General features: G+C 54.6%; 1 protein-coding gene across 1 annotated transcript in view; it reads left to right on the top strand.

Annotated features, from left to right (window-relative positions):
* The window catches only part of EPHB1 (EPH receptor B1), an 80,562-nt gene that overhangs the window by 46,409 nt on the left and 17,556 nt on the right, over positions 1 to 16,597 (top strand). The window contains exons 4-9 of the mRNA XM_032119624.1: positions 3,464 to 3,619; positions 6,704 to 7,039; positions 9,346 to 9,527; positions 11,153 to 11,315; positions 13,373 to 13,481; positions 13,688 to 13,752. Coding sequence (XP_031975515.1) covers positions 3,464 to 3,619; positions 6,704 to 7,039; positions 9,346 to 9,527; positions 11,153 to 11,315; positions 13,373 to 13,481; positions 13,688 to 13,752 — 1,011 coding nt within the window. The remainder of the gene's footprint in view (positions 1 to 3,463; positions 3,620 to 6,703; positions 7,040 to 9,345; positions 9,528 to 11,152; positions 11,316 to 13,372; positions 13,482 to 13,687; positions 13,753 to 16,597) is intronic.

Below are 16,597 nucleotides of genomic sequence, written 5' to 3'. Positions count from 1 at the left end.
TCTGTGGGCAGCTTTGGATTGTGGGGGGGTTAAGTGCTGAGCATCCTCCCTGCCGAGCAGCATGGAGGAGTTCTGTGCCCCAGCATTTACAAACACGCCCCTGGTGCCTAAATGTGAGGAAGTGGATAGTTAAGCACATCATTAATCTTATTCAGCCCCCATAATCAACAATCAATTAATTCTCCTCCGGGCTGAAGGTTGTGCTGCAGCCTGGGCACTGGCAGAAAGAGCCCCTTCCCACAGGGAAAGCTGAGGCAGAGCCTCATCCTGCACTTGTCTGACACACTGTCATGGATGCAGGCCTTGCCAGCTCTGGGAAGCTCTTGGAGCAGCCCTTAAATTAAGGCAAATGTTGCACTGGCCATTAGTGGGGTGACTTATTGCTCCCTCCATCTGAGCCTTGCCCTCGGACTGTGGGTTTGCCGTGTGAAGGATTATGGATCCCACCGTGGCACTGCAGGGCCCTGGGGGTTTGTGCTGTGCTTTCGGTATGAGGCTCATGGTTCAGCTCCCCCAGAAAGAGGGGACGCACAGGCAGCAGCCAGAGGGGAGTGCTGCACCCACGGCAGCTTTGGGAGAGAGGAGAAAGCATCCACCTCCCCGAAACTGTGGGAGGCTTTAGGCAAGCACAGTGTAATTACAGGAGAGAAAAGCTAATTGGTAATAATAGCAATTAAGAGCCACGTGCCTGCAGATTATAGGAATTTGTGGAAAAGCAAAGTGATAACGGAAACCTGCGGACACTGGGTTGCAGGGTGCCATGTTCAGGTGTTTTGACAAAGCATCACTTGGATTAATTGTAATTAAACATTAACAAACCTCTTCAACCAACCCACCGACATGCCCTCAAGCTTAAAACTGAGGCGTGTTCATTGCACTGCAATCCTCTCATCCTCCTCCTTCCATCCTCTTCCCTTAAAACACAGGTGGCTGTTCCCTGGTACCACTGTTCCCTGGTTCCCTTCCTGCCCCTCCAAAGAGCCTGGCACATTTCAGGTGTGTTCTGACACATCCTCCAGCTCCAGAGCCCACAGGTCCCCCTTTGCACGTCTCATGGATGCTCACCCTGCCAGTGGGAGCATGAGGCTGCTGGGACATGATGGGGAGGTGATGGTGGGAAGGGAGAGGTGAGGAGCTGGAGATACACTCGAAGCCTTGGTGTCCAGTTGTGGTGTTGTTGGTTCCTGCCTCGTGTGTCTGTGTAGCTCTGTGCCTCCTTGTGCTGGTTTGGGAATAGGGCTGTGTATGTGTGTGGGGGGGAAGGGTCTGCGTCCTGAAGGTCCCCTTCAAATGCTGTGGACTGCGTGGTGACCCCGTGTGTCTCACTGCCCACCGCATGAGGTGGTGGGTTATGGGCTTCCTTAAGATGCCACATGCATGGGATGGCTGTGGTGGGATGTGGAGGACTTGGCAGTCCTCCTGTGGTGGGGAAGAGGAAGGGCAGTGGGAGATGGTGGCTGGTTCCTCTGGAATGCCACGTCCTCACCCAGCTGGCAGGGCCATTGCAAAGAGACAGTTCATTGCAGCCAGCTGTGTGCCTCAGGCTGTGGGGCGGCAAAAGAGCTCCTGAATAATAAAATTGTAAAATATTGTTTTGATTTATTCTTTTCTATCATCTATTAATATCTGGAAAGGCTGTGTGAGCAGGAGGCCTTCATGAGTTTTGAATGACAGGTTAAAGGGCTCCAATAAAGATTAGATGGTCCACTATCTCCCAAGGAAATTGCATCAAAGTGGTTACTCCTGCTTGCTCCTATTAATTTCCTCTTCATGGCTGCTAGGAGATGCCTCATATCCTGATGCAGCAGACAGGGGCTAAGAGGCACTTTCCATTATCTCAATCATCGCCGTGTTTATGAGACACGTCGCGTGTTTCTCTGCAGAGCTGTGCCTTGGGGGGGATGGCATCCCAGGGCCAGAGCTGGGAGCCAAATCGGGCTGGGACCACCCTGGTGTGAGGCCAGGAACAGTCTCTCCTGGGCTGCATGGAGGTCTGATCCCTCGGGTACGTGTGCCAAAATACAGATATTCCCTTCTGCAGCCTTTGGTTCCGTCGGATTTTGTTGGATGTCAGGGATGGATGAGCATCCATTCGTCAGTGCCCATTGGTGAGGATGGGTGGGGTGGGGCGGAGATGAGGGACCCATCCCTGTCACTCCATCCTCGCCCTCTCTCCGCAGAGCAGCGAGATGGTTGATTAATGAAACCTCCCCTGTGGCTGATTAAACCCTCACTGTAACTGGAGCATCTCCTCTGTTATGAATTAGTTGCCATTTCCTGCTTGAGTGAACTTGGAGTCTGGGCAGCTCCAGCCGCAGGCTGTGGGGGATTAACGGGATGGACCCATAGCACACTCTCATGAGTGTCACACCGACTTTTTAATTAAATATTTAAATTTTGCATGGAAAAAGAGCTGTGGAACCTGAGCCAGGCTGTTGGGGTGGTGGACAGGCACCGTTCAGATCTGCAGAAGAGGAGCACTGTCCTGCCCCTGCTTGCCCATGTCCCCATGGGTGCTGCTGGGGATGGGGGTCCCACAGCCCCCTGCCATCCCCCTGCCTGGGTACGAGCAGTAGGGAGTGAAGCAGCTACTGCAGCCCCCTTGCTCTGCCTGACTAAAGATCATTGCTATGTGGTTGCAGTGTTTGTCTAGTGGCTTCAGGAGTAATCCATGGCCAACGTGGAAAATTCTGGCCATCCTAGATTCATGAGAAGGTACTACCCCATTTAGCACTAATACAAGTGTGAAGCTTTTCTGTGTCTCCTCTCACTCACCCTCTTCTTTTCCTTCTCCTCACCCTGTTCTTTTTCTTCTCCTAACCCTGTTCTTTTCCTTCTCCTAACCCTGTTCTTTTTCTTCTCCTCACCCTGTTCTTTTCCTTCTCCTAACCCTGTTCTTTTCCCTCTCCTAACCCTGTTCTTTTCCTTCTCCTCACCCTGTTCTTTTCCTTCTCCTCACCCTGTTCTTTTCCTTCTCCTAACCCTGTTCTTTTTCTTCTCCTCACCCTGTTCTTTTCCTTCTCCTCACCTTCTCCTCACCCTGTTCTTTTCCTTTTCCTTTTCCTTTTCCTTTTCCTTTTCCTTTTCCTTTTCCTTTTCCTTTTCCTTTTCCTTTTCCTTTTCCTTTTCCTTTTCCTTTTCCTTTTCCTTTTCCCTCCCCTCCCCTCCCCTCCTCCCCTCCCCTCCCCTCCCCTCCCCACCCCTCCCCCCCCCTCCCCTCCCCTCCCCCCCCCTCCCCTCCCCTCCCCTCCCCTCCCCTCCCCTCCCCTCCCCTCCTCTCCTCTCCTCTCCTCTCCTCTCCTCTCCTCTCCTCTCCTCTCCTCTCCTCTCCTCTCCTCTCCTCTCCTCTCCTCTCCTCTCCTCTCCTCTCCTCTCCTTCTTCCTGCCCCATTCCAATGACAGGACCTGCTTTCCCTGCATCCCAGAATGGCTCAGAACCCACCTGCTCTGCTCTCTCTTGCAGCCTGTCCCGTGGGGACGTTCAAGGCCAGCCAGGGCGCAGGGCTGTGCGTGCCGTGCCCCACCAACAGCCGCTCCACCGCCGAGGCCTCGCCGGTCTGCGCCTGCCGCAATGGCTACTACCGGGCGGACTTCGACCCGCCGGCCGCCGCCTGCACCAGTGAGTACGGGGTCAGGGCTGGGCGGCTGCAGGGCCTCGCTGCCCTCGCCCCTGGGGCAGCAGTGGGGATAAAGTCTCAATCCATGCAGAGTTTGTTTTATTTTCTCCCCCCGTCCCACGGTGGATGGGAGCGAGAGCGCGGCTGGGTGGGCAAGGCGGAGGGGTGGGGTGGCCCCGCATCCCACCTTGCTGGCAGCCTCTGGAATTTATCCATCAGCCCGGCAGCGGCGGTGATGGCAGGGAGATAGTCCCCAGGATAGATTAGGATTTAAAGTTATCTGCTCTGGCTGTCTTGTTCATAGTCTTGCAGATGGAGTATTTTTTAATAGGGGGAAGGCTGCATTAAGCATTGGTATTCAGCGATGCGTCGCTGCTCGGCTGCCTGCCCGAGCTGCCTGCCATGGCAGTGATGCCTTTTCCTGGTCTTAAAATCAAGAGTCAAACACGGTTAGAAGGGGAAAAGGGATTTTACCTTGGTATTTATTTTAAGGATCCTTAGGTGCACACGTCCAGGTCATATGCACTGAAATGCACCCCGCCAAATGCCCACCCCAAAAGATCGGGTATAACATTATAGGTGTTACTAATTAGCAGATCTATCAAAGATTCCCCAAGGAGAGGCTCAAGCGAGCCCCCCTCCCCAAGGAACCTTCCCCTGGATGGTTCTGTCTTGGTTTACAGAATGTGTTCTGGAGAGGACCTTGGGCTCTGGGGCACACTGATCCCTGGCTACAAAGCTTCTAAAATGTTGAGTCTCTCAGCTTGACAAACAAGTCCAAGAATGTAGGGAAAAAGCACTGAGAATGCAGGAGTTGTAAAAAGGTATAACAGGGGTATAAAAGAAAAGGCAAAAATCTTCATGGCATCAGCAGCAGTGTCCTCAAGCCTGGCTTTTGGTGGGAAAAGAGCCCAGGAGACAGGAAAGAGCTGCTGTGCTCTTCAGCCTGCTGGGAACTCAGGCCTCAACTCCCCTCCAGATACACTCCAGGCCCTTGAAGCAGCCCATCATGGAGCATTAGCACGTGGATGCTCCGGACCCTGCATACTGGGAAGTGCCCAAAGCACACATTGGAAACAAGGAAAGGATTTGTGTGTTTTGCTGGATCACCTGAGCTCTCAGACAGGTTGCAAAACTACAGATAATCTACAGATTTTTATTATGTGTTGTTACATAACTGATTTACAGCAGTGCTGAGCTACAGGAATACCGGGAAAAAAGTCTCTTTGCTGATTTTTATTTCTTCTTGTCAGTGCTTGCTTTTGCACTGCTCCAATTTGAGGTGCCAGCTGTTCACCCACAAAGGTTCTCTGTGCCAGAGGAGTACATAACATTGTGGAGCTGCAGGCAGTGCCCTGGACTGGAACCCTTCCAAGGGTGATCCCTGCAGTTCCTGGGCCCCTGCAGAGGAGGGAAGGGGCTGCAATTAAAGTGGGAGGAATTTGGGAAGGCAGCAGTTTGCCACTGGGACAGGGAAGAAATACAGGGTTTTTTTCCTTTTTCTTGAAAAGATACTATCTGCTTGAGGTATGGAGGGAGGATTTGGATTAAAGCTCCTTAATCCAGACAGGTTGCAGATTTTTGAGAGTAACTCACTAATATTGATCCCGTTGAGCCTTTGTGAGTCCTGCAGTCTTGTTCCCCTGGGGAATCAAGGTCCTTCTCCCTGCTCCTGCCCCTGCTGTGGGCCTTACAACCCTCCTGTAACTCTCTTTGGCACCTCCACCGCGGGGGAGCCTGGCAGTGCTGCGGTGCCTCAGGTCCAGGACAGCCCTTTCCATTGAGGATGCTGCACTGGTGACTGCTCCACAACAGACACTTCTACTCCTAAAGAGGAAAAGGGTTAAAGGCAATGGAATTCTATTATCTTAATTTACTTTTTTAAGGCTGTCATTTCTCTGGGCATTTGAACAAAATCTTTCATCCGCATTATCCACAGCAGCAGCTCAGGGAGGCTCCCAGAGTGTCTCCATGCAGAATGACCTCTCCATCCCACCAGGCACGTCACCATGGTGCTGATGAATCTGTCCCTGTCCAGCCCATCCCCGGCCACTAACAGGGCTGATTTATCCACAGCCCTAACGATGTTCCCTGGCGCACACACACACACACACACACACGTGGAGGGCTCCCCTGGGATAGGTTTCCCCAAGACAGAGCGTGCTTCTCTCTCTTAACCCTTCCTTGCAGGTCAAGTCCTCCATCATTTTTATTGCTCCCTGTATCATGGCAAAGTCCTTTTTCTTTCTTGGAAGTGCAGCCCCCAGCCCAGCCAGCATGAGGAATTCCTTGCTTTCCTTATTTAATATAACCCAGCAGCTGAATTTTGTGGTTTTGGCTGCGGAGCCGTCCTGGCTGACCCCAGATCCTTCCCCAGATCAGTGCAGATGTGTGTTTGTGCCTCAGTGATGCTCTCCTGGGTTCCTCCTGAGCAGACTGCAGCCCCAATCCAGCAGCGCTTGCAATCGGAGCCGCGCTCAATTCCCATCCTCCGAAGCATTTGCCATGGCTCCTGGCTGGTTTGATCAATGCAGTTTTCGTCTCTTGTCCAACATGGGAGCTGCTTGCAAACCGTGGAGTGGTGCCGGCTCTCCTCCATGCTGGGAAATTCCCAGGTTTCCAACTTGGTAACCTTCCAACCCTTAATAACCACTTTCCATTTTTGACTCTCTCTTCTCCTGCTACTCCTCTGGTTCTCCATGGTGCTGGCTAAGTGACTTTTCTCTTGCTGGGATAATCTGCTCGAGGTGCTTCTCCACGTGGGCACTTCAGTTATCTCAGCATCTCCCGATGGGATTGAAATGGGTCCATCTTCATGGCTGGATCTGTGTGCGTTCCACATGGAGGTTTTTTTGGAGACTTCAGTGGTTTTGTGGCATGGGAGTCCTCATCTCCATCTGGGAAGCTTGTTTGCAGTGCAGGTGGTTGGTGTTGCCAGTTTGGAAAGTCTGACCCTGAATTAAGCGAAGCTGTGGACACCAAATCCCTCCCTGAGGGAGGAGGTGATGGATAGTGCCGATCCCTGGGGTGTCCTTAGCCTCCAGAGGAGGGCAGGGAGCTGTCTCAATGCCTCTCCTTTCCCACAGGTGTCCCATCCGGCCCCCGCAACGTCATCTCCATCGTCAACGAGACGTCCATCATCCTGGAGTGGCACCCGCCGCGGGAGACGGGCGGCCGGGACGACGTCACCTACAACATCGTGTGCAAGAAGTGCCGCTCGGACCGGCGCGCCTGCTCCCGCTGCGACGACAACGTGGACTTTGTCCCCCGCCAGCTGGGGCTCACCGACACCCGCGTCTTCATCAGCAACCTGTGGGCACACACCCCCTACACCTTTGAGATCCAGGCCGTCAACGGCGTGTCCAGCAAGAGCCCCTTCCCACAGCAGCACGTCTCCGTCAACATCACCACCAACCAGGCCGGTGAGTCCCGCCGTGACGCCGCGCAGGCTGGCTGTGCCCTGCCCGCTGCAGGCTCCGTGTGGAGTCAAGGTCTGTGTCCCAAAGGAAAGGCTCCCGGGGTGTGAGGGTGTGTGATGGCTGTGGTGCCCCCAGCCCTGAGTGGGCAGAAAGGCCAGGAGAAGAGGGGGGAAGAGGAATGGTTGCCTGTGCCCTGGGCAGGGTGAGAGTTGGCTTGTGGGAGGGATATCCGATACCTGCTTTTATCCCCCTCTAGATTGCTTGGGGGTGAAATGGCATCACCACTTTGCCCCTTTTCCCAGTTGGGGGAAGGGAGATGGGGTGAATCCAGCCTTGGAATGCAGTCTGACTGTGTTACAGCACAGAGGGAGCAGCATGCCGGGGCTGAGTCCAGGCTCTGTCTCCTCTGGCACATCCCTCTGCCATCATTTTCCTCTTGTCTCCTTTTCCAGGCTCCCCTGCTCCCTTTCCTCTCCCCAGTCAGGCATCAGGAGCTGAATGAGCAGCTCTGGGTCAAACAGGGATGCTGGTGGGGTGGGTGTGCAGATGGCAAGGGGGAAACTGGTCCTGGGCTGCACTGAGGATCAGAGGGAAACCCGTGTGCTCTGGGTTTAAAAAGGGGATGGGAACTCCTGCTTTGTGCCAGGCCAGGCAGCCTTTGCCATCCTGCTCCCTCTGGATAGCACAATGGAGAAACCTGGTGTAAATATTTCAGTGTAAATATTTCAGTGTAAACCAGTGTAAACATTTCAGTCTCCTGGCTCCAGGGAATACAAATCTACACTTGTGCCTGGCTGGCATCACTGTCTGCTGAACCATGTGCAGCCAAACCTGCCTCTTGTTTCCAGGCCTTTTTTTTCCTGGGGTGGATTTTTGGGGTGTTTCTTAGCTCTTCGCCCACCACGGGGAGCTGGGAACAGCCAGGTCACCCTCATCTGTCTGTCTGTATCCCAGGGGTCCCTGCTTGTCTTGCAAAGGCTGATTACAAACATGGAAATGCTGGGCTGTGGAGTAACCTGATGGAAATGCACCAGGGATATCCAGGGCATTGGTGCTCTCCCTCTAAAATCTCTTTGGCTTTGCAGTGGGGTTTTCCAACCATTTTCCCAGCCCCATCCAAGCTAATGGGAATTAATAAAGCAGCAGTCAAGCTGAGTGCTTAATTTCAGCCCACGATCATCTTCCTGGAGCAGATGTGGAGAGATTAAAAAAAAAAAAAAAAATAGGATTAAGTATTCTGGGTAAACAAAGGCAATGCTGAACTATCCACATTTCCCACTGGAACCACGAGAAACGGGGCTCCTGCCACCCCCAGATTCCCTCCATGGCATGATCCCGTGCCCCAGGCTGGTTGTGCCGGGTTCAGGTATTCCCTGAGTTCACACAGGGAAGGCATTTTCCCTTCCCAGCACTGCCTGTACTGTGGGCATGGTGAGGAGGAGGAGGAGGGCAGAGATGGCTGGATTGGGAGCTGACTCTGTGGACAGGTCATGCCAGTGTCCTTTTGGGTGTGGACAGACTTGGATACCTTTCTTTTGCTAGGAGTAAGTGCAGGATTAGGGCTGTGTTGGCTGGCTCTGCCCCTTGTAAGTACAGCTTGGAGGGCACAAAGCATTTGGAAAAGGGTCTCCTGACTGGTTTAGTGGCTCAGTGTCCCTGATGGTGGAAGGACAGTGTTGCTGTTCTCCTGGGAGAAGCAGATTTGGGTGCTGAGGATGAGCATCCCCTGAGAGCCCCTAAGAGCAGTCCCAGCAGCTTCTCTGGAGCCAAAGCTGGGCTGGCGTGTCCCTGCCCTGATTTGCTGTCATTGTCCTCAGGGTGGGCAAATTTTTGCTCCCACAGCCCATTCCTGAGAGCACGTGGGGTGCCAGTTGTGGCACAGCTCCCTGGGTGCTGAGTGCTGGCTCCCCAGAGAGGCTGTTACAGCAAAAGATGTCACACGGAGCTGGACCCTGTCACCAAACCTTGGTCTACCCCGCTGGGGAGAGCTTTGCTGTGTCTCTCCCACCACGGGAGATATCCTTGGAGCAAGCAGTCCCAGGGAGAAGCCACACCAAGGATTTCCAAGACCCTAATTAAAGGGAGTAGTTGGATTAAACAGCAGAATTCCCTCACTGCCTTGCTGCTCTGCTTCCATGTAGAGCTGCTGAGACGCCGGTCTTCCCACTGCTAACGAGCAAGCTGGTCCCGTGGGGAAGCCAGCCACAGGCACGGGAGATTCAGGATGCCGTGGGGATTTTCCCCCTTCTCAGGGCCAGTTTTCCCACCCCTCTCCATTAATTTTCCCTCGCTCCCCGCTTCCTCGGCAGCCCCCTCCACCGTGCCCATCATGCACCAGGTGAGTGCCACGATGAGGAGCATCACGCTGTCCTGGCCCCAGCCCGAGCAGCCCAACGGGATCATCCTGGACTACGAGATCCGCTACTACGAGAAGCTGAGCCGCATCTGCACGCCCGACGTCGGCAGCACCGTGGGCTCCAGGCCGGCCCCGGTGAGCCCGGGGGAGCCCTGTCGTGGGGGCTGGGCTGGGGCACGGGGAACATCAATAGGCTCTGAGACAGGCTCTGCTGGGAATGGCCAGGTGGGACAGGCACCAGGTCACCCGAGCTGCCTCCAGAAGGTGGGAGTGAGTTGTGACTGCAGCTGCTAAATCACAGAATGAGAATCACAGAGCAGCTTGAGTTGGAAAGGACCTTAAGGCTCATCTAGTTCCACCCCCCTGCCGTGGGACACCTCTCAGTGGATCAGGTTGCTCAGAGCCCTGTCCAACCTGAGCCATTCCTTCCCCCTGGCAGCATTTGTCCAGCACATCAGTGCCCGTGGCTGCCTTGGCGCTGGTATTTGCTAGGACCTGAATCATGGGGATGGCATACGGAGGAGGGGAGGGAGCTGGAGAGGACCAGGGAAGGTTATGGGGGTTGTCCCTGCCCCGGGTCACTGCCTCTCACTGCTCCTGTCCCTGGCAGCTGTCCTGCCCTGCAGGGGACACGCTCCCAACCCCTGCGATGAACCGTGCCCGGCCCAAGCTGTTCCATCCCTCCTGTGTCTCGCCAGCTCTAATGAATTCCTCTAAGTGTGAATAATTAGATGATCTCACCAGCGGCCTCTCACCAGCAGAGCACTGGGGAACGTGGTAACAAATGAGAGCGGAGACGCCTGAGGTTTCCACCAAGGTCTAGGCCAAGGACCTGTGCCGGCAGAGCAGGGCTGCAGGGGCTGGGGATCTTGGCAGAGAGTTGCCCTTGAACCTGCTTGAGCAGGGTCTCACAGGGCACATTATAGTGTTTTGTGGAATCACAGAATGGTTTAGGTTGGATCTTTGGTTAAAGATCATCCAGTTCCAACCCCCGTGCTGTGGGCAGGGACACGAGGTTTCCGTAACTGTGGGATGTTTTTGAAATGCACAAGGACATCAATCATTTGAAGATGAGGAATTTGTTGTTCATAAATTATTTTTGCTCTGGATGATCTTGTTGTTTCCCTCTGCTACTCCATGCTCCCTGCTCTGGTGGGACCAGGGGGCCACCTGAGAGGCACCTGGGAGGTGCCTTGTGGGTCCTGTTTCATAAAATCATGGAATGGCCTGGGGACCTTAAAGCTCATCTTGTTCCACCCCCTGCCATGGGCAGGGACCCCTTCCACTATCCCAGGCTGCTCCAAGCCCCGTCCAACCTGGCCTGGAGCATTTCCAGGGATCCAGGGGCAGCCACAGCTTCTCTAGGCACCCTGTGCCAGGGCCTCCCCACCCTCCCAGGGAAGAATTTCTTCCCAATATCCCATCTAAACGTACTTTCTGTCAGTGGGAAGCCATTCCCCCATGTCCTGTCCCTCCAGGCCCTTATAAATAGTCCAGCCCTATCTTTCTTGTAGCTTCCTTCAACTACTGGAAGGCCACAATTAGATCACCCCAGCCCTTCTCAGGCTGAACAATCCCAATTCTCCCAGCCTTTCCTGTGGGATCCTCTGTGCCAGAGACGCTCCTGAACCAGAACCAGAGCCTCTCCTTTCCCCCCCCCCCAGCAGCCGAACCCCTCAACCCAGACAGGCGGGCTGCAGTCCCGCTGTCCCCCCGCTGTCCCCGCCCCACTGACCGTGGCTCTCTCGGGGTGCCCGCAGGACCACAACGAGTACAACTCGTCCATGGCTCGCAGCCAGACGAACACGGCGCGGCTGGAGGGGCTGCGGCCCGGCATGGTGTACGTGGTGCAGGTGCGCGCCCGCACCGTGGCCGGCTACGGCAAGTACAGCGGCAAGATGTGCTTCCAGACCCTCACCGACGGTGAGTGCGCCGGGCAGGGGGGATAAAGGGGCCTGGCTGCCGAGCCTCTGTGCCGGGAGCCGGCGGATTTGCGGTGGTGTCTCGTTATCCGCCAGCGGCAGGAGCGCCCAGCTCCGGGAGCTCCCCCGCTGTTTATTTCTGGCTCTGGTGCCTTCAGCTGTGGGGACACGGAACCCCCTGGCACGGTGTGATGGGGTGGGAGGAGGGCTGCAGAGCTTTGGAGGAAGGAGTCTGGGCTGCTTCCCTGCGATGCTTGGGGTCCATCTGAGCCGCTGGGGCAAAGCTGGGGCGGTCAGACCCATGTGAAAGCTCGTTTCCCATGCCAAAAGGGTGTGTTGGGCCAGCTCATGACCTTCGTGGCTTCTTCTGGCCCTTCCCTGCACCCACAAACACTGGCTTCCTTTGGAAACTACTAAATCAGGGGAGGGTTTGTCATTAATCCCAGCTTCAGGACTAATCCAGAAGTTGGGGAGTGAAGCAGGTCCTCCTGGCCCTGGGGCAGCTGAGAGCCCGTTCCCTGTTGCTGCTGGCGTGGCTCCTTCTCTGCTTAGGTGGCATCCGTGGCTCCCAGCCTCACTGCCTGTCTTTCCTAAAGCTTTTCTTCTTTCCTAAAGCTTTTCTTCTTCCCCAAAATGGGTCACCCCATGCTTGCATTCATGTTGAGTGCCAGCTGGGGTGGGAAGAGGAAAACCATGCCGGGAGACCAAAGGGAAGGAAATGGTAATAAACCCCCCTCCAATGCCTCAAATATTCAGGATTAGAGAAGCGAGGAGAAAAATCCTGCCTCAAATAAGCAATTAATTGAAATTTAATAAGAATGGATTGTGTAGGTTATTAAATAATAATTGATTGTTAGATGAGAATTTCTCAGGATTTGAGCAGCATGCAGGAGATAAATCTAGTTGCCAGTAATTAACTGCAGAGTAGAAAATACAGATAAAAGGGTGCTAAATGCTTTCTTTTGGATGAGTTTTATTTTAACCCTTGCATGTGGCTGCTGGCACAGCCTGGCAGACCTCTCTGGGGCAGCTGGAGGGAGGAGTATTTCTGGAATGCTACAGAAGCCCCAGGAGTGTGGGATCTGCTGGATACTGCCTGTTGAGAGTACCTACACCACTGATGGGGCAGTGAAAAATGGGGGAGACACATGGAGGGTGCCAGTAATTTTTTTGGGCTTCCCCCAGGCATATCCAGTCCTCCCAGTGCCACCTTGGCTTTCTTCCCAGCCTGCTGCTGCTGAAGGATGCAGGGGGTGGCTGAGGGGACAGAGGAGGTTCCGAGGGATGCAGGGGGTTGGAGGGATGCTTAGTGGGGAAGGGATGCTGTGGGTGCCGTGGCTCTGTGAAAGGACTTGTCTCACGTTGAGATATTAAAACCTACAAGCAGACCTGCAGCCAGGGTTCCCGGGTTCTCCTGAGCCTCACTCCCAAAGCTCACCATTGTGCAGGGGACTCTCTGATGTCTGGTCTGGGTGAAGCCTTGGCACAGCATTCTCTGGCTGGCTTGGTTATTAATGATGTTTTCTTCCTTTCCTACGACTTGTGGGAATTCTGTGTCTGTGAGACCCCATGTTAAAATTGGTCGAAGTGGCCAACAGGTTGAAATCACAGAGTCTCAAAAAGGTTTGGGTTGGAAGGGACCCCAAATCTCATTTCCTTCCAACCACCTGCCATGTGCTGAGACACCTTCCGGTAGATCAGGTTGCTCAATAAATGAATTTATTGAGGAAAGGGAAATGCCAGAGCCATGGGCAAAACCCCCTTGTGAACCTCATCTCTTTGGGAAATTGGGTCCATGCACATTGGTCTGCCATTATTTCCAGGATCTTCTCTCCCCTGTCTTTAAGCCAAAGATGTGTGAGCCGAGCATGGCAGTCCTACCCAGTGCAATATGGCATGGGCTCATCGCCTGCCTCAGCTGAGCCCCCTGCCTGCATCCCCCTTGTCCCACCACCTTGGGAGCAGCACCCATGGAATGGGAGGGGATCCCTTCCCACAAGCTGCTCTCGCTCCCTGAACGTGCCAGGGAGGACTGACCCTGTCCCTCTTCTCTCGCAGACGATTACAAGTCAGAGCTGAGAGAGCAGCTGCCTTTGATCGCGGGGTCCGCAGCGGCCGGGGTGGTCTTCATCGTCTCCCTGGTGGCCATTTCCATCGTCTGCAGCAGGTGGGTCCCTGTGGGATCAGTGTCCCCGGGAGGTGGAGGTGGTAAGATGCAGATTAGGGGTCGGAGAGGCGGGATGGGGGACCCGTGCTGCCAGAGGGAGCAGCACGATGCCGCTGCTGATGGAGTGTTGCTGGCAGGGGAGCGGCTTGGGGCCCCCAGCAGCTGCTGATCCGTGAACCTGGCTGTTCTGTCCCCTGTTCTGGCAGGAAGCGTGCCTACAGCAAGGAGGCGGTGTACAGCGATAAACTGCAGCACTACAGCACCGGCAGAGGTGAGCAGCACACGCGGGAAAAGCAGACGGGGCAGACGCTCCCCAGCCTGCACCCGGCATGTGCCCCACTCATCCCCTTCCAAGGGGGCTGTGGGGTGGGGGAACCCCCGTGGCAGATGGGCAGGACCATAGGGTGGGAGGGGAGATGTCCACACGTGTCTGACAGGGTGTGGGGGAGGGCAGGTGCAGCACTGTGGGTGGGAAAAGAAGAGTACCAGGAGGGATTTCGGGGATGGCGATGGATTTGGGGGGATGTCAGGGGCAGGGAGGATGTAGGGGGCAAGGGATGGGGAGAGGATGCTGTGAAGACTCCCAGAGGAGGAAAGGAAGGAGAAGAGGTGGTGATCAGAGGGAGGATGTGCGCCTGATCTCCTGCCACGGGCTCTCCCTGGGCCTGGACTGGGGCTGGGCTGTTGGGGGGATTCTGGGTTTTGGGAGCACAGCTGGGGTGTGGGTGCTGGTGGCTGGCACTGCTGCTGTCCTGGCTGCGTGGCTGATGCTTGCCCTGTCCCCTGCTCGGGGAAGGATGTGCAGGCAGTGACTGGGAACATTTAACTGGCTTTGGGCTGCTGATCCCCTTGGCAAACAATTAGGAGAGCCTGAACTTTTCCTAGGAGACCTCTGCGGCCGGTGGAGCTGTGCACCAGAATTAATTCCAGGTGTATTTGTGTGGAATGGCTGCTCTGGTGCCCCTCCAGCAGCCAGCACTGCAAATGAGAATAAAGCAGCAAAACAGCAGCTTTGGGGGGCAGGATTTTCCCATAAATAAATCCCATTTACGCTCTCCTAGAGATGCTTCCCAGGTACAATTTGCTACCTTGTGGGAAGAACCATCTCTGGGTCCTGGGTGCCTGCTTGGGGGAAAGAGGTGTGGGATGCAGGGGTGGAGGAAGGATGGGTGGGAAAGGCAGGGAGCAGTATGGGTGAGCAGAGGGGAGGAATGGGCATGGAGCAGTCGGCCTGGCAGAGAAAATCAGGAGGTCTGGAGAGGGGTTGGAGACAAGCAGGAGAGCCCAGCCAAGCCAGCAAAGCACACTGGATCTCTTTAGACCTTCTTGGCATCACACTGAACCCTCCCAACATGGTGGCAGCACTGTGGGGGACCCTGAACCTCCTGGCAAACAATAAACTGTTTTCCAAACATTACCGGGTGATCCCGAAATGCAATGGAGCTGTGCTTTTCCTCCCTCTTTTCTCCACGTTTCTGCACTGTGGGGGGGCAGGGCAAGATTTATTTGATGCCTGATGGATAAACTCATGTCAGGCTGCAGGCAGACTGATTTTTCACGTTTTCCCCCTGTTTTGAAGCATTCCCCACCCCATGCGCATCCCTAGCTGGCCCCAAGCACCCCGAAATCCAGGATGCTCAGCCTAGGTAGGGAAGCAATGAAGCATGTGCCTGTCCTGGGTTTCTAAACCTGGGGGCTGTGAGGACTGGTGTCAGAAATCCAGGGTGCCAGTGATACTCTGCCAAGGTTAGTGAGCCCCCGGGTGCTCCGTCAGTGCAGAGGCTGGAGCAAAACAGGTGGGAAATTTGTGATGAGCAACTGCTGGAGTAATGAGAGCATCCTCTGGAACAAATCACCGTGTGCTCAGTGGCATGGCAATTACAGCCTCCCAGAGCAGCTCTGCCATCCCTCTGGCAGGACCCCAGGATCACCTGCTGCTGGCAGAGTGCTCTGAGTGGGTTTTGGGGTGAGACAGGGTCTCTCGGGGTGTAATTTTTCAGGGTTTATCCCTTCCACTGCTTTGCTGGGAGCTTTGAGATTGGGGAAATTGGGAAAACGCCCTGTTGAAGCAGCAGCAATTCAGCAGGAAGGGTTTTTCTCTGTCCCCATGATATTTATTGCCAGGGAAACTTGATGCCAGAAGGAATTGGACACTGGGGTCAGGGTCGTGGTGCAGAGCGCTTCAACTTTTGAAGAGTGATAAAAAATTTGCCATTGTCTGCAGCAGTGAAAAATGGCCTAATCCAGCTTTCAGGATTCTTGGGATGATTTTAAGAGCACAAAGCTCTTTGCAGGCAGGCTCACCACGGGTGCCTTTCTTTGGTGGTGTGCTCTGGTACCCAGAATTTCACCCAGCTTTTGCTGGTGTGGCAATGGTGAGCCGGGGGCTGACCTCATCAGAGATGAGGAATGGGTTTGGGTGGCCAATCCCTCATTTGGATGGGATGAGGATGAGGGGGGAGCTCATCCTGCTGATTACTGAGCCTGTGGACAGAGCCTGGGGCATGTCAGAGGGTGTTTGAAAACCAGCCTGTGTTGACAGCGGACAGGAAACTTGGGCATTGTTTTCTCCTCTATTTTTTCAATATTTTGATCAGTGAGCCAGTCTCCATTACGATCCTGTAAATCCCTTTGTAATCCTGGATGGAGCATCAGCTGCTCTTGTAAAAGAATTTATGGGGCAGTTAAAGTGTATGAGACAGAGCCATAAAGGGATTTATGAACTGGGAGATGCACAGATGGCTTCATTGCAGCCTTCCCTGCCTCTGAGGTGCAGAACTTTTGCCCCAAAGGCCCCTTTTGGGGGTGAGGATGCTCCTGCCTGGTCCCTCCTGAGTCCTCGATGCCCCACAAGCAGCTCTCCCTTGGTGGCTGTTTGGCACCAGCAGTGCCCACTGAGAGGCTTTCATGCCTTCTCCTGAATTGTTTCATAGCTGGGAGCGGATTTAGATTCCTGGTGCAGAGGTGATGCTGTGGTCCATGCATCCATCTGTATGCCAGCTCTGGAAGGGCTCTGGGAAGCACCAGTGTGATGGAATCATGGCCTTGAAAAGGTCCTGAGCAGTGTAATTGAGTGCTGTTAGTCCCTGTAAGGGCGAGATGCCTTAGGGAGGGGA

This window comes from Corvus moneduloides, chromosome 10 (assembly GCF_009650955.1).
Source record: "Corvus moneduloides isolate bCorMon1 chromosome 10, bCorMon1.pri, whole genome shotgun sequence".
Taxonomy (NCBI): Eukaryota; Metazoa; Chordata; class Aves; order Passeriformes; family Corvidae; genus Corvus; species Corvus moneduloides.
The sequence above is the reverse complement of the archived record's forward strand: the minus strand, read 5'-3'. Positions and strand labels throughout refer to the sequence as shown.